The sequence below is a fragment of the Ammospiza nelsoni genome, chromosome 11 (genome assembly GCF_027579445.1).
Source record: "Ammospiza nelsoni isolate bAmmNel1 chromosome 11, bAmmNel1.pri, whole genome shotgun sequence".
Classification (NCBI taxonomy): Eukaryota; Metazoa; Chordata; class Aves; order Passeriformes; family Passerellidae; genus Ammospiza; species Ammospiza nelsoni.
The window spans coordinates 14,505,676-14,529,288 of NC_080643.1; the positions used below are offsets into that span (position 1 = coordinate 14,505,676).

Sequence of the window (23,613 nt, forward strand, 5' to 3'; positions counted from 1 at the left end):
GGTGCTGCCTGCCCAGCCGTTTCCTGCCCGGGACGCGGCGGAGCGGAGCCGAGCGGAGCGGAGCCGAGCGGAGCCATGACTCACCAGACCGGCATCCACGGTGAGCGGCGCCCGCCCGGCGCTCGGGTCCCCCGGCCCGTCCCGGGGCTGCCCCCGCCGCTCGGCCCCCGCCCGGGCCGGGCTGCCCCGCCGCGCCCCCGGCAGCGGCACCCCCGGACCGCGCCCCGCGCATCCCCGGCCCCGCCGCGGCGGCTGCGGGCGCTGTCGCGACAGCGGCGGCGATGGGGCCGATAAGATGAAGCTTCGGGTTCATCGGTTCTCCGGTGGAAGCCCCGCAGGCGGGTTTCCTGCGGTTGGCGGGGGAGGGGGACACTGAGTCAGGCTCGGAGGGAGCGTTTGGGTGCCGGCGGGAGGGGCGGGAGGGGTTCAGCCCCGGGGTGCCGCCGGTGCGGGGCTCTCCCGCATCCTTTGTCTGGGCTGATGCTCAGCACCCGCCGCGACGTGCTCGGACAGATGTGTCACGCTCGTCTGCCCGGCCACAGCCCCGGCCACCGCTCCCTTGCCCACGGGGATGCTCGGCCCCAGCTGCTCCCCAGCCCGGGGGAGAGCCCGAGTGAATTCCTGCTTCCCAATTTCTCCGCCCGCTCCCCGCAGGACCCAGCCAGCCCCCCGACACGGCGGCTTCTGCATTTCTGAGTGTGCTTGGTGCATGACTGACTGTGTGTCCTCACGGTATTTCCCTCCTGCCCCTCGCCTCGCCAGCTCAATTAGCAATATTAATCAGGAGTAGAGGTGCTGCATAATTTATGTAACCGAATCAATATGCGAGCAGGGATGTGAGAGCAGCTGCCCTGGAGCCCTGCTCTGTGCGGTCGGGTGTGAATGCAGCCCGCAGCGTGTCCCGGGAGGGAGCTGGGACAGTGCCCTCGCAGGTCCCTCTGGCCAGCACCTTTGTGCCGGGGTGGGAATTTGTGTCTTCTGGTCCTTCCTGGCAAGAGCATCCTTGTTCCTTCAGCATGGTCGAGAACATCCTTCCTGTCCGTTTGCTTCTGGAGGGGCTGTAGCTGAGGAGTGGCCAGTGTTGATGCTTAGATGTTCCTCCTCCAGCTCAGGAGAGCTGGTGGTTGTTGATGGCATTTGGGTTCTGGTTCATTGTTTCTGGCTTAAACTGAGATCCTGAAGCACATGCTCTAATTAAATCTTCCCTGTTTTGTAAAAATATAACAATAATTTTTTAAAAGGTAAAAATCAACAGGATGGAGCCCTGCACCCACCTGAGCTCTGGGGGTGCTGGCCCCATCTGCAGAGCTGTCCATGGGCTTTGGGCAGGCAGGGCCCATTGCGCAGTGTGCCCCCGGAGATGCTGCCTGTTGCTCTCTGGCCATGCCCTGCTGCTCCTGTGCTGCTGGTGCTGTCCTTCGTGGCACCCTGCAGCTGCCAGGGAGGGAGATGTGCCAGCTTGGCTCTCTCTGAGAGCCCCGTCCTTGGCTGACCTTGGTTGCCCACTGTGCCCAGTGCTGGGAGTCACCGTGGGATGTGACGTGCCCTGTCAGCGGCAAAGGGGAAGGGACTCCACTTCCCTCAGGGAGCTGCAGTGCAGGGAGGGGATGGACCTCATGACTCTGCCCTGGCAGCAGATTCCTGGGCTGGGGTGGTGTAAAATCCCCCCTGTGGTTGTGGAAAGTAGCTTGTGTTGGGTGGTCTCTGTCACAGCATCCTGGACGTGTCTGGGCTCTCTCTCCGTGCCCTGTTGCGCTGTCTCTCTTTCCGGAAGCTGCTGTTTCCTCTCTGAATGCAAATCCGCCCCTCCAACACCTGTGATGCAAAACTGGGGTGCCCCAGGCTTTAAGGGAACCCCCCCTTCGAGGTGGGTTTGGGATATTTCAGTCTGCCCCACCCCGTCATGGTGATTGAATTGTTCTGTTTGCTCAGCAAAGAGCAGATTCCATACCGAATGAGGAAGAGCAATCCCACTGCTACTTTCATCCCCTCTGCTGAGGCACTGAGGTCTCTTGTTTGCTAGGAGGAGGAATTATTCACTTCTTCCTGCTTTCTGGGGCCTCATTATCTTTGTGTGCACCCAGCATTTTCTGTTTCTTCATTCCCATTTCTCCCCCATTTCCAGGAAGACATCTGCTCCCAGGGGAGTTGTGATCAGGTTCTGCAGCTGCCTTAGGGGAGGTTGCAGACAAGCTGGGAGGGATTTTGCTTGACACAGAGCTATATCTGTGTGAGGCAGGGTGACGTGGTGGTGGGGAACCCCCGAACTGAGACACTCCCATGTCATCCCTCCATCCATCCTCATTCAGCTTTTGGGGAGAAACAGGTGCAGGGGAAGCTCTGGCAGGGAGAGCTGGGGGGTCAGGGAGTGCAGTCAAGCCTGAGCCTTTCGTGCAGGGCCAAGAGGCTAATTATTGTCTTTTTAGGTATCTCAGGCAGCTCTCTTGAAGGTGCTGGCAAGAAAACCAGGCTGCCATGGAGACTGCCAGGCTGGGGAGGCGGTTGGAAGCTCTCAAAGGGTGCTGTGGGCTTCCTGGGGCTGGAAACCTGCTTTTTAGCTGCTGCTGGGAGGACTTATTGAGTGGTTTTGTGGTTCCTATTTTGCTCTGAGAGCATTACCATTAGATTGAAACAGCATTTGCTGCCTGAGCTCAGAACCTTGGGCAGGCAGTGCTGAACCGGGCTTTGATGCTGGTGGGAGGTCATCTGCTTTCAGCTGCTTCTGGGAGCTCTTTCAAGACCACTGGGTAGAGAGAAAAAGTCTCTTAGAGGGTATTTTTTCATCTAGAAAGTAGAGAAATCAAATGCATTTTGTTTCTTTAACCTAAAAATAGAGTTTGGTACCTGCTCTTTCTGGGGGAGGTGGTGAGATCTGGGGGTAGGGGAGAACCTTTGCTCCCATCCTCAGCTGAGCTGCCACTTTGCCCCAGGATCTTGCTTTGGGAATGCATCTGGTAGGAGTGGATGTTTGCTTCAGGAGGAGCATAACCATGGTGCACATGAGCAGGAATGCTGTCAAATGGGTAAAAAAAGAGCATAAGGTGGGACTCAGGAGCTGCTGGGTCTGCCAAAGTCTTGGTGGAAAGCAGGCAGCTTCCTGTCTCTCTGGTGAGAAGAAAGAAGGAGCTTCTCTGTCCATCAGCACTTCATTAGCCCCTCTCCTCTGGCTGTGCTGGGAGGCAGCACTGGCTCCTGAGACACCTGGGTGCACAAATTTGGGGGGTAGCTTTGGAATGCTGGAGGCACCCCCTAAGCAGAGACATGTCACAAGGTGCCATCAGTGAAGGAGGAGAAGGAGAAGGGATGGCTGGTTCATGGCCCCTTTTATCCATGGGGAACACAGGGCACTGGGCTGCTGCAAGGATATTTTTGGGGAGCCAGACCCAGTCTCTTTTCTGGGGCCACCTTGGAGGTTGATGTCCCCTGGGAGTATGGCCCATATCCAAGGGGCAGGCACGTCAGGATGGCCAGAGAGGCAGTGTCAGTGGCAGACCAGATAAATGAGATGTCAAACCCCTTGAAGCAGTGATGGGATGGAGGAAATCCTTTGGGAAGTGTGCAGTGAGACTAAATGCAGTGAGATTGTGGCCAGGTCTGTCCCTGGGTGCCTGTGCACAAACCAGTGCTCAGCTGGTGGCTTTACTGGGTGGAGAAAAGGAGCAGCAGCAGCTTCTGCAGGCCAGGACAGACCATGTGTGCTGCACCACGACTGTGCCCCAGGATCCAGCTGATGCTGCCTGCAGGGTGAGTGCTGCCTGCCCTGGAGCAAGGGATGGGATGAGTAACTCCAGTCCAAGGTGGCAAAGTGCAGACAACACAGGTCCTGAACACACTTGGAAAATCAGGTGTTGAGAAGCAATTGTCTGGTGTCAGGCAGGTGGCTCCAAGTCTCTGGGTGGGATTTGCACTAAGGACCAGGAGCTGTCCATGTGAAATCCTGCAGGAATACAGTCTAGCCCCACAGAAAATTGGGAGAAAAGCTTTACTTGTCTCCTCTCTTGCTCCCTTTCCCCCCTGCCCCACTCCCTTCTTTCTATTTTCTTCTGACATCTGTAGCTTTTTTCCTCAGAAAAGATTCCCTGCAAGGACATATTTATTTTTTCCATGGTGAGGAATAAAATCCTCTTACTGCTTAAACTGGCCAACCGTGTCCATCGGCAGCAAAGCTCTGCAGCAGCGAGTTGAGCAGGCACTGCCTAAAGGAGTTACACTGGGATAGACTGAAAAGAAGGAATGTTAGCAGCAGCAAAAGCTATTTTGTGCCTGTTGCAGTTGTATCCTTTCCTGGCTGCCCAGACCAGGAGCTGGGCAGGGAGAGTGTGGGTAATGCAGGTATAACCATGTTTTATTCATCACCATCCTGACTTCTGTCTGGCCACGCATCCCTGGAACTTGGACAAGTTTTGCCTGGGTTTGTGGCTGGATTTTTGGCTGAGTTTCCCTGTTACATCCCAGGCAGGCTGTGCCCCAGGCAGTGAAAGGGAAGCAGTTGCATTGAGTTGAAGAAGATGCCCAGGGAATGAAAGATTGATGGCCCGGGGCTCGGGTTTCCCGCCGGGAGGGCAGGGAGGCTGGGTGTATTGGGAGAGGCATCTGTTTCAGGGAGCATCTATTATTGATCTGGGAGCTGCATGGGGCCACGGGGAAGGGTCAAAGCAGCAACAACCTGCTGTGCCCCAACACGTGGACAGGGGCTGCAGGAGGGGGGGGATGCTGTGACTGTCACCTCCATCCCCATCCCGCGGTGCTTCCCGGGGTTTGCACGGGTGGCAATCGCTGGGAGAGAGGGGCCCTTGCTGTGGCCACGGTGCCATCACCACCTCTCTGTCCCCTCCCCAGGCTCCCTGCACCCCCTCTGTGCTCACAGAAGCTCCCTGGGGCTGTAAAAGCAGAAAAAGCTCAGTCTGGGGCAGCTTTGGCAGGGTGGTACCCACAAGCAGCATCGTTCAGCAACCTCAATAAGAGCCGTGCTTCAGGCTCTGGAATCTCCTGGGGACTGATCCAAAGGGGCCCATCCCAGCACAGGGCACCCTCTGGCTGCCAGCAGCGTCTGTCCTGGTGACATCCCTCTGTCTGCCAGGAGGTGCCAGGGTCTGGCTGCCCTGCTGCTGCCTGGGCTGGGGGAATGCAGGCTTTGCTCGGAATGCACCTTTTGGTCAGTGCTGCCCCAGGGCTGGCTCTGTCCTGCCCTCCTCCCACAGCTCCAGTTCTCCTCTGGCACTTTGCCTGCAGGGTCAGGGCCACCTGAAGGCCACCACCTCCCTGCCACCCCAGCCTGGGTGCCATCAGCTGGCTCTGCTCAGCTCTCCATCCCAAATGGAGGTGCCACTGGGCTGGAGGCTGTGTGGGACCTGGGACTTGCTGTTATCAGGCTTCTACAGGCTGTTTGTGCCCAGGGGACAGCTCACTGCAGCCTACAAACAGGTGGGACAGGGAGGAGCTGCAGGCTGAAGGTGATTTTGGACTGGGGTGTGTGTGCCCACCAGGTGTGCCATGAGGGTCAGCAGCAGGGCTGCCTTGTGGAAGGGCCAGAAGGTTCCTCAGGTGCCTCTGGGCTCACACTGCCTCAAAGCAGCAACATCCATTTTTCAGGGCAGGGGTGGAGTCATGGTGTTCTTCCCAGGGTTTGGGCACCCTCATCATGAGTTTTCCCAAACACCACAGTGGGTCTTGATGTTCCTGGCTGGAAAACCAGTACAGACTGTTCATGATTTTTATTCTGTTCCCTGGGCTGACCAGCTGCAGCTCCTGCAGGCTGTGCCCTCTGGCCCAGGTGCTGTGTGTGCTGTGCCTGGCTCCTTGCACGATGCTGGGTGTGCTGTTGGTGCTGTGCCTGCAGCCTTGGCAGCGCCAGATAACGTGGTCCTGCTCTTGTTTGTGCCTGCAGCTGTGTGAAGTGACTAACCTGGACTTGGCTTGTCACCCACCTCTCTCTGGAGCTGCTGGACCCTGCCCTGTCTGGTCCTTTCTCCAGTTATGGTACTCTGCTTCCTATTGAGTTTCATCCTATTTCTTTTCTTCCCAGCCCGTTTCTCCAGTCTCCTGAGAGAACGCTGAGTTTTTCTCCAGCGCACACTTGCACCTCCTGTAGCTTCCCACCTTACAGCTGCAGGAAGCACTGCTGCAGCTGCCAGAAGTGTTCATGGAGATGTGGATAAAGCTGCACCCACCCCAGGTGCCCAGGACACTGCTCCATCCCAGCTCTGGTCCCTCCCTGAGTGAGTTACCCATGCAGTGCTGTGTCTGTGCCATGGAGGCTCAGCTCCCCTGTGTTCCCAAGCTGGCATCTGACACTTGGAGACCCTTAGAAGCTGAGCTGAGAGCCCTGAAGCCCACAGGGGTCTGGCTGTGCTGGAGGAAGCATGAGGGATCTCATGCATCTTGGCCTCAGCAGATCCACACTGGCTGTAGCCCAGCTTGGATTTGTTTCTGGATTATTTGTTCCAGGATTTTCCAGGAGCCCATGTCTGGAGGGTGAGTTGGATCTGTGGGTCCCTTTCAGTCCTGTTGCTCCTCCCTCTCCCTTGGTTTTTATGGGTTTTCAGCTCTGGAGTTGTGTCCTGGAGGCTTCCTGGCAGGGGATGCCATGAGGCACCATCTCCTCCAGCGTGAGACTCTTCCTCCAGAGCCAACTGTGGACTTCTCTATTAATATTTCAGGCACACAAGCCATCTCATCAAGTCTGCTGTGCCAATTAAGTGGTAATCATGCCCTAATGAAGCAGTGCTGAGCTTTTGCTCAAACCTTCCGTGGTTTATTCCTCTCCCTCCTCGCTGACTCTTGGCTCTGCGTTGTGAGAGGCAGAAGGGGACATTGGAGACACTCTGGTTTTTGTGTAAATGAAATTTGCTTTAAAAAAAACCCAAACCAGCAGAATTAAATCTTGCAAGCCTCCTGTGGGGTTTTTTGAAAGCTTTGCTGCTGTCTCCTCTGGAAATGTTCTCCCTCCTTGGAAGACCTTGTGGTATTTCCTGTGCTTGGTTTCTCTGGCAGCATCCAGGCTTTTCCTGAATCCCTTCAACCTCTCAGTACCTACACAGACCCCAGCGCTTGGCTGTCATTGTCAGTCACTCACCTGCCAATCATCCTGGCTGTCAATCTGCGGGGCACCCCCAGCATTTCCAACTGGGCTGCAGGGCTGCATTTGCCCAGACTCCTGATTTTCCAATTCTGGGAAGGATGGGGTCACACTGGAGGGATTTGCAAGCAGGTTAGTGCTGCAGAGCTTTCCTATTTCTTCCCTGAAGTTGATGCTGTAGAAACATCCAAGAGTGCTGTTATTCTCTCATAGTTTTGCAGCGTAATAGGAGTTGGTGAAACTTGATGCTTATTAAGAGCTTTGTCTCCTGCATGGTGTTTCCTGGGTGTTTAAATGTTCTTTTCTCTTCCTCTTCCGCCTCGTGTGTGTGCAATAACCACAGATGCTGCCAGGAGGAAACTGCCACTCTCAACAGGGAAAGGGGCTAAAAATACCAGAATATCCTTGGCTGGGCACAGCAGGAGCAGGCTAAGCTCCCAGCTGGCACTGGGAGAGGGTGAAGGTCTGCCCTGGGAGCTGGGAGAGCTGCATGCCCTGATGCTGCTGGAGGGGCCTGCTTGTGGTGTGATGGGATCACACCAGCAAACCTTCTGTTTGTCCCCTGACGTGCCATTGAGGACTGACATCCCTCTGCAGGGGTGTCTGTGTGCCCATCCCTGCAGGCTCCTGTCAGGATGGCATCTCTGGGTCTGTGTGGGAGCTGCTGTCCCTGCTGTGTGCCTCTCCCGTCTGTGGGAGGAGAATTCAGCATCCCCTGATCGGGGCAGGCTGAGCTGTGCACCGTCACAGAGCATCACTGTGGGCACAGGCAGGAGTGCCTGGGAGCTCCCCAGGGATCCCTCCTGTCCCAGAGCTCTGGAATGCCCCAGCCCGGCTCTGCCTGCAGGGGCTGAGGGCAGCGCTCGGGGACAGTCGGGGCTGTCCCTGTCCCTTGAGCAGTGCTGGGGACACCAGGGCTCCTCTGGGGCTGTGCCAGGGGTGGCACCCCGTGCTGGAGGGCCTGAGGGGATGGACATGGCCCTTGTGGGGATGGCTGCCTCTGCTCTGGGTGCTCTCGGGCTCCAGGTTCCTCCCTCTGCTGGCACAGCAAAGCCCCAGGAATGGAGGGGCTGCTGATGGAGATTCCCAGCACAGGTCCTGGTCTGGGCTAAGGGCTGTCTGCCCAGCTCTCTAATCTTTGCAACATCAGTTTCTTGAGTATTTCTAGCAGCTTTTGAAGTCACAGGGCCCCCTTTGCTGTATCCAGGTAAGGCCTTGGGTGGCTTTAGGGGGAGCCAGGCCAGGAGATGATCCTTGTTGGGGGTTGGCCTCTGGCAGCCACATCTCCTGGGCTTTGCCTTCACACAGAGTGTGTCCCGGGTGGCACGGGGAGCTCTGGGCCAGTGCTGCTTCAGGGAGGGCACACGAAGCCTCCAGTGCTGGCTGGGGCTGCTCCTTCCCTGTCCAGTGCCTCCAGCTGCCTCCTGTAGGATGCCGAGGATTGGCTGCCATTGCCTGCCGCTCAGGGAGCGGGATGACTCCTCAATGCTCCCAAAACTCTTCCCAAAAGCTTCTGCAATCCAGGCCCTGCCAGCTCCAGAGCAGAACCCTGGGGCTGTTCCTTTCCCTTGCCCACGGGCTCAGCCAAACCAGCCTGTCCAGTTTGGAACTGTGCAGGTTGCCAGCCGCTGGGAGCAGCATCCTGCCGTGTGTCACCAGCCTGTCAGGGCAGCACAGCCTGCAGGACATCCTGCAGCCACCCCTGCTGCTCTGCAAAGCCAATCAACTTGTCACTTGAGCTCTCCCTGCTGCCCTGGCCAAGCCATCGTCTAAATTTGGGTGATTATGTTCACCCAGGCCAAGTATCAGGTTCTCTGGGTCACATGTGCTCCGTCCCAGCTGCTATTTAACTCTCTGCCGCAGGGAGACGCGGCACTTCTCTCCCAGCTTTGGGATTTCTGCTATTGTTACTTTTTATTAGAATTTTTTGGCACCAGAGATTTAATATATATTTTTTTTAAAGTTTTAAAATTCTATCCTGCCAAGTTGGTCCCATTTCTGGTCAGTCACTGAGCAAGCCAGCACCTGCTTTGATTGCTGAATCTGATCACGATGTTTTTGGTTCTTTCAGCCACCACAGAGTTGAGGGACTTTTTTGCCAAAGCCCGAAATGGTTCAGTCCGGCTCATCAAGGTCATCATTGAGGACGGTAAGTCCCATTTTTGAGTGCTTTGATTTACACTCTCTCTGTTCTCTGTTTCCTCTCCTCCTTTCTTCCTCACCACTGCGGTGCCAGCTTGTGTTCTTGTAAACCTCAAGGAAAATGCTGCTGGGGCATGTGGCGACCCAGACCTGAAACACAAGCCCAAACTTTGGCTGTGCTGGTGAGCAGCTCTTGGAGCCCCAGGCCAGCTCCAGGGGGGAGCAGTGACTTTGCCAGCAGAGCAACACCAGCCTGGGGTCGGTGCTCTGTGGGGGCTTTTGCTGCTGCTGTGTCATGGTTTATTATGGATCCCTGAGGCAGGCTGCTGCAGGGACCCTGGGACCTTTGGGATGTGCCATCCCACAGCTGGCAAGGGGATGCTCGGGGCAGGGGGGTGCTGGTGGCTCAAGGCCTGCAGTGGCATCCTGTGAGGAATGCCACACTCTGAGACCCATCCCATCCCATCCCATCCCAGGGCAGCCCCTAGCCCAGGATACAGGCTGGCACCAGCCTGGCCCGTGTTTGTGCCATGGAATGGGTCCTTTGGGTGGCCTCTGCATGTGTGAAGCAAGTGAGCAGAGCTGGGCACTGATTGCGTGTCCCAGGGGTGGGGAGCTGCCCTGGTGTAGGTTTTCCATCACCTCAGCCTCATACAATTGCATATGAATGACTTGTTTCTCCAGCAGCAGCAGCAGGGACATTGCTGCCCTGCCAAGCTGCTGTCACCACCTGCCCTGGGTGGGCCACCAGTGCAATCACCGAGGTGGATGGGGTTGTGAGGAGCCTGTGGTCATAAGGAGCCCACCTGACCTTTGGAGAGGCCACAATGTCCTGTTCAGAAGAGCAGCGTGACTGGAAATGCATGGGACACACCAGTGGAACTGCAGCAGGGCTCAGCAGTGTTGGCTTTGGCCTTGGCAAGGTCCCCACTGTTGGGGGGTGAAACACCCACATGGTTTCTCAGGAGTGTCTTTGACAACAATTTTGTGCTCTCAGCTTCTTTTGCTTTTCAAAAGTGGAGTCAGGTTTGTGTTAGGATAATCATGCCTGTCCCTAAGCCTGGACTTGGGATGCTCAGGGCTTGTTCTGTTGGTTTTGTGTTGTGGCTGCTGATGCCAACAAGAGAGATGTTTTATCACCAGTGGAAAACATTTCCCACCATTTTTGCTGTGACTGAAAGGGATTTTTTTTATCTGTCATTGTCAGCAGCAGGGCCAGCCCTGTGCTGTCACACAGGGGACACCAGCCTGTGGTACCCAGCAGAGAAGGACCCTTGGGCACTCAGAGTGGCCAGGCAGGTGTCACAGACAGACAGATGCTCACCCTGGAAGGGAGGTGTCCTGGGGAGGACATGCCAGCTGCCCTGCCTGGACAGGGGATGTGCAAAAGGAGCCTCCCTCTCTGCTGGATGGCTGCAGCACCTTTTGCCCTGTAGAGAATTTGTCTTGGGGCATTTTGGAGCAGGCAGCAGTGAATAGAAGGAGAGGAAGATGGTGCAAGGAACCTCATGGCAGATACTCTGTGTCCAGGCAGCTCCAAGGCCACCATTGTGGCTGAGTGACACTTTGGGAGCAATTTGAGAGGTTGTTTTTCCTTTGGAGGGCTACTGGGAAGAGCTGAGATTGGATAGAGGAGGGAGTTGGGGAGCAGGATGTGCACCAAGGCTCAGCAGCAGTTTCCCAGCTTGTGCCCCAGCTGTTTTTAGATGATGCTCTGCTCCTCACTGCCGGCAGGATCTGGGACAAGATTGGCTTTGTGGACTCCCCTGTTGGTTGCATTTCTTCACTCACAGGTGATGGTGTGCCCTGAGTTTTGCAGTTGGCACCCAGCAGAGCTGCAGGCAGGGCTACAGAGGCATTTCAGAGCAGGGCAGGGAGTGCTGGGGGCACCTCGAGGGCCAGAAACACTCCCGGCTCTGCTTTTCCAGCAGCAACTCCTGGGACAAACAGAGCCCGACACAGCCAGTGTAACTCTGTCACTCTGCTGAAGGGCATCTGCTCCGAGTTTCCCCTTTCTGACACTGCCCAGGGAAGGGAATTTGTCCCTGAATGGATTGAGCAAGCTGCAGAGAGCTCGGGGAAAGGTGAGGGCTGCCAGCTCCCAGCTCCCGGCCGGGGTCCGGCTGAGTCACAGCCCGGAATAGCCCGGGTGACTCAGCACAGATTGCTGTGTGAGAGGTGTTGGTTTGTTTTACAGAGATACCCTCGAGCTGCCAGTGGGTTTGGCCCTGCGAAATCCCCCTGCAGTTTCTTCTTTGTGATGCACAAATCCATTCGCAGAGCTTTGTGTTTATTTTAGGAGTACACTGAGGTTTTTGTGCTTCCCTTTCTCCAAACAGGTAGTTTTGCAAAAGGTGCAAGCACCTTGCTCGCTGCTGGCCTTGTTACTGAACCAGTGACTCGTGCCACCCATGCAGAAATAACTGGATTGAGTGGTGGTGGCAGATGCCAGGGCAGTGCTGGGCAGGGGAGGGCACTGCTGTCACAGGGCATGGGTGGGAACAAGGGGTGGGTAATTCCCCCCAAACCCTTCATTCCTCAATTATTTTCCTTAAAAGCTTTCCTGCCGTGAGATCTGGAGCTGCTGAGCTGAGTGGGCTGGGAGGGAGAGGGCTGTGCCCCAGCCAGGGTGCTCCCAGTGGGCAGAGGCCCTGGCAGGGCATGCCCTCAAGTGCTAATTGCCCAAAGCCCCAAAACATTTTTCTTTAGTACCCCCAGAATTTCCTACGTCTTGTTCTGAGTGCTGTAATCTCCCCCCAGACCTTTCTGCAGCTACAGATGGAGTAAAAATACAGGCTGTTTTCCAGCAACCCCAGTCTTCCACCCAGCCATCCCAAAGCTTGACTTGGCCCTTGCCAGGGTGTGGATTCATGTCTGTGGGATGCCTGCACCAGTGTTTGAGTCCCAGCTGAGCAGTGCCCAGCTCACAGGGCTCCCAGTCCCACTGCCACTGAAAATGATGCCCTGAGGTGTGTGTGGAATGCACAGGTTGTTCCCAGAGGCTGGGGCTCTCCTGCAGCATGGTCCCCTCCAAGCTGGGGACTGTGGGACATCCCTGCTGCCCACAGCCATGGACTTTGGGTATCAGCTCTGATTTTGGCCCCTGTGAGGTTACAGGGGATCCGGTGAGAGCAGATTTGGCACCACCCTGGATTTTGCTGAGACCATTACTGTTCTCAGCTCCCAAAATGTTGGTGGTTCTCTGTGTCCCTGCTGAGGTGTTCCTGTGACCCTGGGGCTTGTCCAGGTGGGGTGGGGGAGCTCTTGTGAGTGAGGAGGGGTGGGTGAGACTGCAGAGCTGGAGGGAGCAGAAGGGAAGGAAGCCACAGGTGATCAGCAGAGAGGACATTCTGCTGGTGAGAAACACAGGAGGGGAAGAGATGGTTGACAGGAAGCTGGCAGAAAACCAGCCCTACAAACAGCCACAGCCCCACGGTCTCTCCTGGTGGGAATGTACGCTCCTGCACGTGGCTTGAGGTCACAATTTGTTCTTGTGCAGTACAGATCACTGTTGGGGGTGGAGCTGCCATGAACCACCACCTGGTCCTGGAGATGAGCCTTGCTTTGGTGTGACACCCCTTTTGCTGTGTTCTCCTTGCAGAGCAGCTCCTGCTTTGGTCTAACCCCACCTCTGCTGTGTTCTCCTTGCAGAGCAGCTCGTGCTGGGAGCCCACAAGGAGCTGTCCCGGCGCTGGGACACCGACTATGACACCCTGGTGCTGCCCCTGCTGGATGAGCAGCAGCCCTGCTACGTCCTGTACCGCCTGGACAGCCAGAACGCCCAGGGCTACGAGTGGCTCTTCATCTCCTGGTCCCCAGACAGCTCCCCGGTGAGCCCCGGACACCCACCTGGGGACAGGGACAGCGACAGGGGGTGCTGGCCAAGGGGACTGTGTGTGCCCTGGGCTGGAGAGGAGCGTTCACACCCTGGTGCTGAGAAACGGAGGCTGCTGTGGGGATGGGGAATTTTTAAGACACAAAGAGATACACTGGGATTGTGTCTCTGTCCTGTTTCAGTGCCAGTGAGGAGGTGGAAGAGCCGGGATGTGGAGGGGGGGATGGTGTGGACCATGAGGCCAGGATGGACTCATCCCACCATGGCTCTGACCATTGCTGGCAGGAGCTGGCACTGACCCTTATTTGCCTCCAGCCTGGCCCTGCTCTGTCTGAGGCTGATGCAGAGTGGCTGCCAGCCCTTCTCCAGGCCTTGCTCCAAAATCAGCTGGTGGAGAATGACACAAAAGGGCTGGTTAGAAGAGAAGCAGGTTTAGAGGATGTCAGTGGCACAGCTTGGAAATGCCATCCTGTTGAGCACATCAGCTGAAATTTACTGATGTGTTAACTATATACATATTTGTGTATATATATATATATATATATATATATATATATGTATATGTATGTGTATGTATGTGTATGTATATATATGTGTGTATATATATATATACATGTATACATATATATGTATACATTATACATATATGTGTATATATATTCCTATGTATTTATTTGTTATATATTTATTGTAATCTATAAGCCAGATAGATTTACTGCCACGTTAATACATGCACTGGTCACATATATAAAAATATATAAAAAATTTGTATATAAGTGCACCAGTGTATATAAGTGCAACACATATATAAAAATATGTATACAAGTGATATATATGTAATTTTATAAGCATGTGCATATTTGTGCATGTGTACATGTACATACACAGGTGTATATGTAATAATATATTTTTTTAATATGTATATCTTTCAACAAACCACAGAGGCTCTCACTGCAGAAGCACAGTGTGCCCAGGAGCACTTGCCAGAACTCTTCCCTGCATTTTGCAGAACGATGCAATAGAAGTGACAAAGGCAAAAGGCACTTTTGAGTGGGTCTGTGGTATTTGTGCCTCCTCTAACCCAGGTGCTGGTGGGAAATGGTGCTCTGGAGCTCAGAGACTGGAAAGCAAAGCATGGAATAAACTGCTGGGTTGTGGGCAGCTCTTGGCAAGGCTGCAGCCCCAGAAATAGTGCTGGTGGGTTTTCCCAGCTGATCCCTGCCCAGGGATGCTGCCATTAAAACTCAGACCCAGCCAGGGGCTCGGTGGGTGCTGCCAGGAGAGGCTGAGGTGTGGAGCCTGTGGTGGGGTGGTGGCTGTGAGCACTGGGTCCCCTGTGTGCCAGCAGTGTCCCCCTGTGTGACAGCAGTGTCCCCTGTCCCGGCAGGTCCGGCTGAAGATGCTCTATGCTGCCACCAGAGCCACGGTGAAGAAGGAGTTTGGCGGGGGGCACATAAAGGACGAGATGTTTGGCACAGTGAAGGTACCGTGCTGGGTCTGGGCAGCCCTGGGGTCTGACTGAGCTTCAGAGCCTGCCCAGAGCTCAGTGTGAGCGTGCTGGGTGTGGGATGCTGGTGTGTGCTGAGGGAGCAGCAGGGTGCTGGTGCTCCACACTGCTCCCTGCGTGACCAGTGCTGCTCTCTCCTGCCTGCACAGCCTGGTCTGTGATGGGGAGCTGGGAGAGGTGGGAGGGAGGCTGTGAGATGTGGAGCTTTGTGCTGAATGGCAGCAGTGGTGCCAGGTGGTGGCAGTGTCACTCCAGCAGCCAGAGCTGCTTCTCACTGGGGTTAGCCCTGCCTTGCAAGGAGGTTTCTCCTCCCCTTCCATGGGCAGAGGGAGCTGCACGGCCAGGGCCATCAGTGCTGGTGGGAGCCAGGGAGCATTCCTGCTCTTCTCCAAAGTCCCTCTGCTGCTCCTGGGCTATGGGCTCTGCCTTTCCCTCTCACTTCCATGCTCATGAGCCTCATGAAACAGCCAGAGGAGCCCACTGCCACAGCCATGGGTGACTGGGGACGGGCAGGGGGTCACAACAGACGAAGGGAGTCTGGGATTTGCATGGAGGAATCCGAGAGCCTCACAGTTGGTCCTGCTGGTCAGGAGGGAGCCTGAGACTCTCTGGGTCGCTCAGACTCGGCTGAAGGCTGGGGGCACAGCCAGCCCTGCAGCAGTGACCCCTGTGACACTGCCCTGTGCCCTGTCTGCAGGAGGACGTGTCCCTGAGTGGGTACCAGAAGCACGTGTCCTCCTGCTCTGCCCCCGCCCCGCTGACCGCAGCCGAGCAGGAGCTGCAGCAGATCCGCATCAATGAGGTGGGTGTGCTGCAGGGATGGTGTCCAACAGGGCTGGGTGTGCTGCAGGGATGGTGTCCAACAGGGCTGGGTGTGCTGCAGGGTGGCCAACAGGGCTGGGTGTGCTGCAGGGATCGTGTCCAACAGGGCTGGGTGTGCTGCAGGGTGGCCAACAGGGATGGGTGTGCTGCACATGGTGGCCAACAGGGATGATGTCCATCAGCTGGGGTGGTGTGCTACAGAGTGGTCCAACAGGGCTAAGTGTGCTGCAGGATGTGTCCAACAGCTAGGATGGGTGTGCAGCAGAGATGGTGTCCAGCAGGATGGTGTCCAACAGCACAATGGGTGTCCAGCAGGGCTGGATGTCCAGCAGGGGTGGATGTCCAGCAGGGTGACCAGCTGGGTGTCCAGCAGAGGTGGGTGTCCATTAGGGTGTCCAGCAGGGGTGGATGTCCAGCAGGGTGACCAGCAGAGTGTCCATGAGGGGTGGGTATCCACCAGCCCAGAGAGAGGAGCCTGAGGCCCTCTGGGCACAAATGGATGGAGGATGCAGGGGGTGAGCGTTCAGCTTAAAGGGATGGCTCATTTTTACTTCACTCTCTGGCATTTAAACCATTCCTTCTCAAGGTGGATGAGCACCCTCACCAGTCAGACTGGTAGCATAAAGAGGAATTTACACTTCTCTTTTTTTCCCCTTGCTTGGACATGAGCTCAGGACTGTGTTTTGCTGACAGTCACAAGTGATTTGGGGCTGAAAGCAGGTCTCTAACCTATATTGGGTATTGGAGCAAAAGCAGAGCTGAGTTTGAGGATAGGGAAAGCAGGAAGAATTCAGGCTTATCTTTGGACTGCAGCAGCATCCTCTCCCATACACTTCCTCTATCTCTATGAGGGATGCTGTCCCAAGAATTACAGATCTTAGCCTGTATTTGGGGTTTATGTGCTGGAAGGATGTGGAAGTGGCTCAGGGTAGGGCTGGGGGCGCACAAGGCTGTGTCACCATTGCTCCCTGCTGGCCTTTCACAGCCTCTGTGGTGCTGTGACACACTGAGGCACAAAATGGGGTGTGCTCACTGTTGGGGTGACCACTTGGAAGCAGCATTTTGTTTTGGGATTGGGGAATTTCCCTTAGAAAGCTTTCCTCTCTGGAGGAGCATCCCTGTCCTGTGCCTGTGCTGGGGCTGTGGCTCTCAGGGTGGATCAGGACATTGTGTGAGGTGTGAAGCCAACCAGCCCCATGGCATTCATTGATAGCACAGATGCAGGAGGTTTCTGCCTGTCCAAGCAGCTCTGGGGGTGATCTCCCCCTGCCACAGCAGGTCTGCAGGGGGAAAAGTGGAGGGACATTTGGGAGATGCCACCAAGGGGTGCTGTCCACCTGGTGGGTCTTAGGGGAGTTATCCCAGCTCCCAGCCTGGAGGGCAGGATTTGTTCTGCAGGATCCAAGGAGATGCTCATGGAGAAGAGAGAGGTGCTGATAGTGACTGTGTGGTTTGTTTGGCACCTTGGGACATCTGAAATTAATGATTCTTGAGGGTCCCTTTGGACTCAGCTGATTCTGTGGTCTGCCATCCCCTTGTCTGGCCTGTGCTGCAGGATTGAGTAGTTTGGGGGGCTGCTGGGTGTGTCTGACAGGGCTGTATGGCCCAGGTAAGTGGTGCTTGTGATACTCATTGATCTGCCTCACTCTCCTTCCCTCCCACCCTTGCCTTTGTGAGGTGCAGCTCCTGGATGGAGGTGCTGCTGCTGTCTGGTTTGTTGGGGTTATTTTAAGGGTACATGGTCCCCTGTGTCAGCCTGGGCCACAGGGAGGAGTCACTGACATTGAGAAAGAGATGAAAATGGATATATTTTTGCCTTGGGTTTAAAGGTGGGAAGCAGGCACATGCTGGGTGTGCTGAGGGGTCTCTGTGTGGGTGTCACATCGTGGTGCAGTGATGCTCCCAGCCTTGTTCATTGCCTGCAGCTTGCAGGCTCCAGGGCCCTGTGCATCCCCATGGCTTTCAGAAATGGCACAGGGACATGGTTTCTTTAAAAGCCACCAGCCCACAAGGGCTGTGCTGGGCTCCTCACCTGGAGCTGCTGCTGGGCCCCACTCCCTCCCCTGTCACTCTGCTGACTCACAGCCTCCAAGGTGCCTTGGGCAGACTTGCAGCCTTCACCCCACTCATGGTTGTGTTTCTGGTCAGGAGCAGCTGCCTGGGCTCCTCCCCAGCCACCAGGTGAGTGTGGAGAGGGCATGGTGAGGGCAGGACAGCCCAAAGGGAAGGTGAGGGCAGCAGAGTGGCCTTTGACACCGAGCAAGGAAGGACTAAGGTTGGCACATCCCCAGGGAGCTGCCCAGCCTTTGGCACAGCAGGTTTGAGGCTGTGGTTTGAGGATTGCATGGGCACAGGTGATGCCATGAGTTACCCCCTTTCTGATAGCTGGGTGGGAGCTCATGGAAATTTGCCACTGCTATATATATATGTGTGTATATTTTTACTAGCTGGAGAATGCCAGCATTACTGAGCTGATGGTTGTCACAGACCGTGGGCTAAGAAACAGCTTTGAGCTTGGCACTGAGCTCAACACCCACGCCTGGGGAGGCTTTGTACAAGTGGTGCAGGATCAGAAATGGCACATCCCACTGGTGTGCCCATGGGGCAGAGGAAGGCAGCCTTGGGGCTGGGACAGGAGGCAGGAGAATTGAGGAGAAACAAAGCTGGGGGTGCCATTGCAGTGTGTCCTTCACAGCTGCCCCACAGTGCTGCTGGTGCTTCACCAGAACCCTCCCGTGAGGAAATTTGCCATAACACAGAGAAGTGCTCCTCAGGCAGGGTCAGGCACAGCAGGGAGGAGGGAAGAGGAGGAGAAAATCTCACCTAAAGAAAAGGAGATGAAATAACCTCCAGGCAAGCTGCTGGCAAGGTTGGGAGGCTGGGATGTGGCACATGCTCATCTGTCCCATGCACTGCTCCCAGGCTGTGCCCTGGGGAGTGCCCAGGCAGCCAGAGTTTAATGTTATTGTAAAGGGGAGGAGTAGAAAATGCAGAGCTATATGGGGGAGTTGATGTTGCTAGTACAAATTTTCATTTCCTGGTGTTTTTGGACCTCAGTGTGCTTTTTGTCAGAGCTGAGGTCTCTGTGGTCCCACTGTAGCTCTCCTGGCCTTCCTGCATTTATGGAAGACAGAGCTGGGGCTCTGGAGGTGCTGGCAGTGCTCATGTCCTTGTGCTGCACCTCTGCACAGGATGGGACCAGGGGAACTCGTGTGTGTCCTGAACCCCTGAAGGGGTGCTTGCCTCAGGCCCTGCTGGTGCCAGGGCACCTGGGGGATGGAGGTCAGCTGGATTGGTGCCCACCTGAGCAAACATTTCCCTTTCCTGAGAGCTGCACATCAACACCATGCTCATCCTGCAGGATGCTGGGCATGGATAGAGGCCTGGGCATGTTTTTCCCTCACAAACCTTCCCTATATGCTCCTTAGTGGAGGATAGCCCAAAAGCTATTGCTGCAAGTGCTGGAACTCCTCCAGACCCTGGAGTGGGGCCAGCCTGAGTGGGGAGGCAGGAGGAGATGGGGCAGGGATGGACTGTGCACAGGGGTGTTCCTGGAGACCCTGCATGCCAGGCTGGGGGCTGCCCTGGCATCTCCTGTGTTGTTTTTGCTGCTCTCCCTGCCCACACGGCTGGGCTCAGCCTGGCCTGTGCTCCAGCCGGGGTGCTGCAGCTCCCTGCTCCTGGCACACTGGTGTGTCCCTCCCTGCTGCTGTCACACGCCCCTCCTGTGCCATTGACAGTGTGTCTCCTCTCCCCACGCTCCCTCAGGATTCCTGCTCCCAAGGCTCGAGCACTGAGATGGTAGGCAGCTCTGCCCTGCTCTGCTCTGCTCTGCTCTGCTGGCTTATGCCCGGTCTCTCCCTCTCCTGGCAGTGTTTTCCTGCATGCTCTGCCCCGGGCACACATCTGGCTCCATCCTGTCCCCAGGGTGTGGGGCTGTGTGGGGACAGAGGGCAGCCTGTAACAGGAGCCACCTTGGTGCTGCCCAGTGGTTTGGAGATGTCAGCTCCAGCTCTTGTGTTTCTCTTGGCATGCCTTGACTTCTCCTCCTTTTCTCTATCAGGGGGAGGGAAATGAAGAAAGAAAAAAAAAACCCATAAAGGTTGGACTCTATCCAAAATCCCCAGAACTGATCCCAAAGGAAAGGGAGCCACGCTCACTGCAGAGCACTGGGATAGTGTTGTGGAGTGCTTCCCTGGGAGGGGGTCTGGGGGTGGGAGGGGCTCCTCTGCCATGGGGTGACCCCGTGTCCCTGTATTCTGTGGCAGATGGTGGGGGGCTGTTGCTGCTGCCCATCGCTGGTAGAGTACCCCGACCCCGAGGAGGTATGGTGTGCCCCCATGTCTGCCCTGCTCCCCACCCTGCCTGGAGCCACCTGCAGCCACTCAATGTCTCTGCAATCTCCTTCTCTCCCCTCTCTGAAGTGGGGTTTGGTCTCCTGGACGAGGGGGTTTGCTGGGGATATGGCTGGCAGGCTCTGCCTTGGAGGGGTTGTGGGGAAATCAGCAGCTGGCCTCTTTGTGAGCTGTGGGTCTCCAGTCCCCAGCTCTGGTGTTGGAGGGATGTCTGTCTGCTGCAGTACAGCCCACTGAGGAGGGTGGGGTGCCCAGCTGAGGGCTGTGACTCCAGGGCTTCCCCTGTCACCCACAGGCTGCAGTTGGAGATGATCAGAGAGGAGGTGTGCCTGTGCTGGTCACAGCATCCCTGCAGGGATTCCCTGGGGAATGTTGGTTTTGAGCTGGTGTTTGCTGAGAGTGAAGCAGGAGGTGTGGGGGTGCATGGCTGGGCTGGGTGATGTCCTGGAGAGGTGGGATGGTGACAGGCACCACCATCCTCAGCCTGGCTGACTCCCATGGTTTAATGCCATGATCCCTGTGGGACAGGTGTCAGACACCTCCTTGGATGAGAAGCCTTTAGCTGCAGAACCAGCTGGTTTTCCTGTTCCTCCCTTCCCCACCCTTTCTCACTGTGCCCTGACGCTGGAGGTGTCTCCATCCCCAGGTGAAGACGGAGATCAGCGTGGAGAGCAAGCACCAGACGCTGCAGGGCCTGGCCTTCCCCCTGCAGCTGGACGCCCAGCAAGCCATCCAGGCTCTCAAGCAGAAGAAAATCAACTACATCCAGCTGGTAGGTCCCTCACATGGCTTCTCTGTGCCCCACTCCCCACATTCTGCTGCTGCTGTCTCTCACTGCCACCTGCTCCCTGTCCCCTGTGTCCATCAGAAGCTGGATCTGGAGCGGGAGACCATCGACCTGGTGCACACGAGCCCCACGGAGATCTCTGACCTGCCCAAGAGGATCCCCCAGGACTCTGCTCGCTACCATTTCTTCCTGTACAAGCACTCACACGAGGGAGATTACCTGGAGTCTGTTGGTGAGAGCCTCAGCACTGGGAAAGGCCAGTTTGAGCCTGTGCCAATCCCTGTTTTCCCTGGGTCACTGGGTGCATGGGGAGCGAGCAGGGATGGGGATAGGGATGGTGCATAGGGAGCCTCGAGTCAGCTCCCTCTCATGGTGGGTGCTGCAAACCCTTTGGTGCCATGTGCAGGGCAGGTCTCTGGGTGCTCCAGGGCATTTGGTGGTGATGGTTTGGTTTCCTCCGGTGTTGCCAGGGTGTGATGGTGTTCACAGGGGTCCCAGGATGAGCAAAGAGACGAGGATCTGACTTCATGTTTCAGAAGGCTTGATTTATTATTTTGTGATATATATTACATTAAAACTATACTAAAAGAAAGGATTTAATCAGAAGGCTAGCTAAGAATAGAATAGAATAGGAAGGAATGATAACAAAGGCTTGTGGCTTGGCTCTTTGTCCGAGCCAGCTGACTGTGATTGGCCATTAATTACAAACATCTAACATGGGCTAATCAAAGATCTACTTGTTGCATTCCACAGCAGCAGATAATCAATTTTTACATTTTGTTCTTGAGGCCTCTCAGCTTCTCAAGAAGAAAAATCCTAAAGAAAGGATCTTCTATGAAAGATGTCGGTGACACAGGGGCACCAGGGGAGATTTGGGAGGGGTGATGGATGGGATGGCTCACCCTCTGTTGCTGGATGTTGTCTGGCACTCTGGGCTGGAGGAGCTGTGAGCAGGGTGGGATGCAGCCAGTGCTCCCTGGCCATGGGCCTGGGCAGTGCCACAAGCCCTGCTCTGTTTTTGCAGTCTTTATCTACTCCATGCCCGGGTACAAGTGCAGCATCAAGGAGCGCATGCTCTACTCCAGCTGCAAGAGCCGGTTGCTGGACACGGTGGAGCAAGAGTTCTGCTTGGAGATAGCCAAGAAGGTGAGAGTGACCCCCCCAGAGGTGATGGGGCTGGGCACTGCCAAGGGGCTGTGATCCAACCCCTCTGATGGGCCTGGGGGGAGCTGGGTGCCCCAAAGTGGGTGTCTGTGACTGTGTCCACAGGGGTCTTAGGATGAGGGAAGAGATGAGGATCTGACTCCATGTTTCAGAAGGCTTGATTTATTATTTTATAATATATATTATATTTAAACTATACTAAAAGAATAGAAGAAAGGATTTCATCAGAAGTCTAGCTAAGAATAGTAAAATAAATAATGATAACAAAGGTTTGTGGCTCGGACTCTGTCTGAGCCAGCTCACTGTGATTGGCCATTAATTAGAAACAACCACATGGGACCAATCACAGATGCACCTGTTGCATTCCACAGCAGCAGATAATCACTGTTTACATCTTGTTCATGAAGCCCCTCAGCTCCTCAGGAGGAAAAATCCTAAGGAAAGGATTTTTCACAAAAGATGTCTGTGACATGTATGGAACCCCAAGGGAGCTGCTGAGCCCTGTTGGTTTCCCGGTGCAGATCGAGATCGATGACGGGGCGGAGCTGACGGCGGAGTTCCTGTACGAGGAGGTGCACCCCAAGCAGCACGCCTTCAAGCAGGCCTTCGCCAAGCCCCGGGGGCCCGTGGGCAAGCGGGGACAGAAGCGGCTGATCAAGGGCCCGGGCGAGAACGGCGAGGACAGCTAGATCCCCGGGCAGGGCACGGACACCATCCATCCCTGCGGCGCTTCCCGCCCTCCTTCCACTGACCTGGGGAGCTTTCCCTCCATCTCAGCTCTTCTTTGGTTTTTTTACCTTTTTTTTTTTTTTTCCTGTTTCATTCCTTTTTTAAACATCTGGATGGCTTGTTGCACCTGGGGCAGGGCACTTGGGAGGGTTCAGGGTGGGTTGTCGCTGGTTCTGTTCCTCGTGTCCTTGTGCGAGCCCCGGGGCAGCAGAGCCGCGTCCCCAGCCTTGCTCCTGTCCCCCTCAGGGTCACAGCCACTGCTCTCCGTGTCCCCTGGGTGACTGAAGGACACACTCACCTGAAAGCTGCTCTATGCAAAGGGAAGGGGGTTGGGGATTCCTGTTTGAAAAGAGAAAATGCTTCTTTCCCTGTCCCCCCCCAGCTTCCAGACTCTGTTCCCCTGTCCCACTCTAGGTGTGCACGGCCCCTCTGCCCCAGGCTGGAGTGATCCCACACCCCCTCAGGGTGTGGGCAGGACCCCCTGTGGGGTGGGCTTTGCCTCCTGTGGGATGGGAGCTTCTCCATGCAGAGCCAGGCAGCGGGAGGTGGAAGTTCCCCACTGAGTCCTGAGCTCAGCCTGGACCTGGAGAAAGGTGACTCTGCCTTTGGGTGATGTTTGCTTCTCCTTTTTGAACTGCTCCAGTAAGGTTTTCCCCCTCAGAAGGAGCTGCTACAACCCTGACTCAGCCCTATCCCTGTTTAGGATGGGATCTGGGGGGTTCCTGAGCCCTGGTCCCCCATCTCCATTCCCCAGCCCCCACCATTTCCTTACCCCCAGCTTCTCAGCTGGGTCTGTGGGCTGGGGCAGCCCCATGTCTCAGTAATCACATGGGCTACTCCAGACCCTTGTGTGGGGGAGCATGACAGCCCCTGTGTGCCCTGGGGGTGTCCCCAGCCACCAAGGGCCATCATCAGCTCCACGCTCTGAGCCTGGCACTGTGATTTGGGCTGCACTGGGGGCTTGGGGGGAGAGCACCTTGCTGCTGGGTACCAGCGAGGGCTTGAGAGCCACCTGCCTCCCTAAGAGGATGGCAAAGGGGCCAGTGAAACCTGCCCTCTGCTTTCCAGCTGTGGCAGTGAACGTCCAGATGTTGCTTCGGCCTCATTGGAGTCAGGGGGTTGAAGCTGGGAGGAGCAGAGCACACTGTACTGAACGCTGTATTTTCTAAAGAATAAAGTATTTTTAAAACAGTC

The 23,613-nt window shown here is 55.9% G+C and overlaps 1 protein-coding gene across 2 annotated transcripts; it reads left to right on the forward strand.

The window, feature by feature from the left end:
* Window positions 1-28: 28 nt before the first annotated feature.
* TWF2 (twinfilin actin binding protein 2) lies at window positions 29-23,613 on the forward strand. Of its 2 annotated transcripts, none has more exons than XM_059480022.1 (9): window positions 29-100; window positions 9,150-9,227; window positions 12,872-13,050; window positions 14,443-14,538; window positions 15,260-15,364; window positions 20,386-20,511; window positions 20,608-20,758; window positions 21,551-21,672; window positions 22,212-23,613. In XM_059480022.1, exons 1-9 carry the CDS (start codon window positions 76-78, stop codon window positions 22,377-22,379), a joined length of 1,050 nt encoding a protein of 349 aa, XP_059336005.1. In that variant the 5' UTR covers window positions 29-75; the 3' UTR covers window positions 22,380-23,613. The 2 variants fall into 2 exon arrangements, with proteins under 2 accessions (XP_059336005.1, XP_059336006.1); XM_059480023.1 differs by lacking the exon at window positions 29-100 and adding an exon at window positions 6,363-6,474.

Excerpts from the sequence above, each read along its gene's own strand:
- TWF2 (XM_059480023.1), top strand. The coding sequence starts at position 6,363 with ATGAGGGATCTCATGCATCTTGGCCTCAGCAGATCCACACTGGCTGTA. Across the intron at positions 20,512-20,607 it reads AAATCAACTACATCCAGCTG|AAGCTGGATCTGGAGCGGGA; the intron begins GTAGGTCCCTCA and ends TGTGTCCATCAG. Across the intron at positions 21,673-22,211 it reads GCTTGGAGATAGCCAAGAAG|ATCGAGATCGATGACGGGGC; the intron begins GTGAGAGTGACC and ends TTCCCGGTGCAG.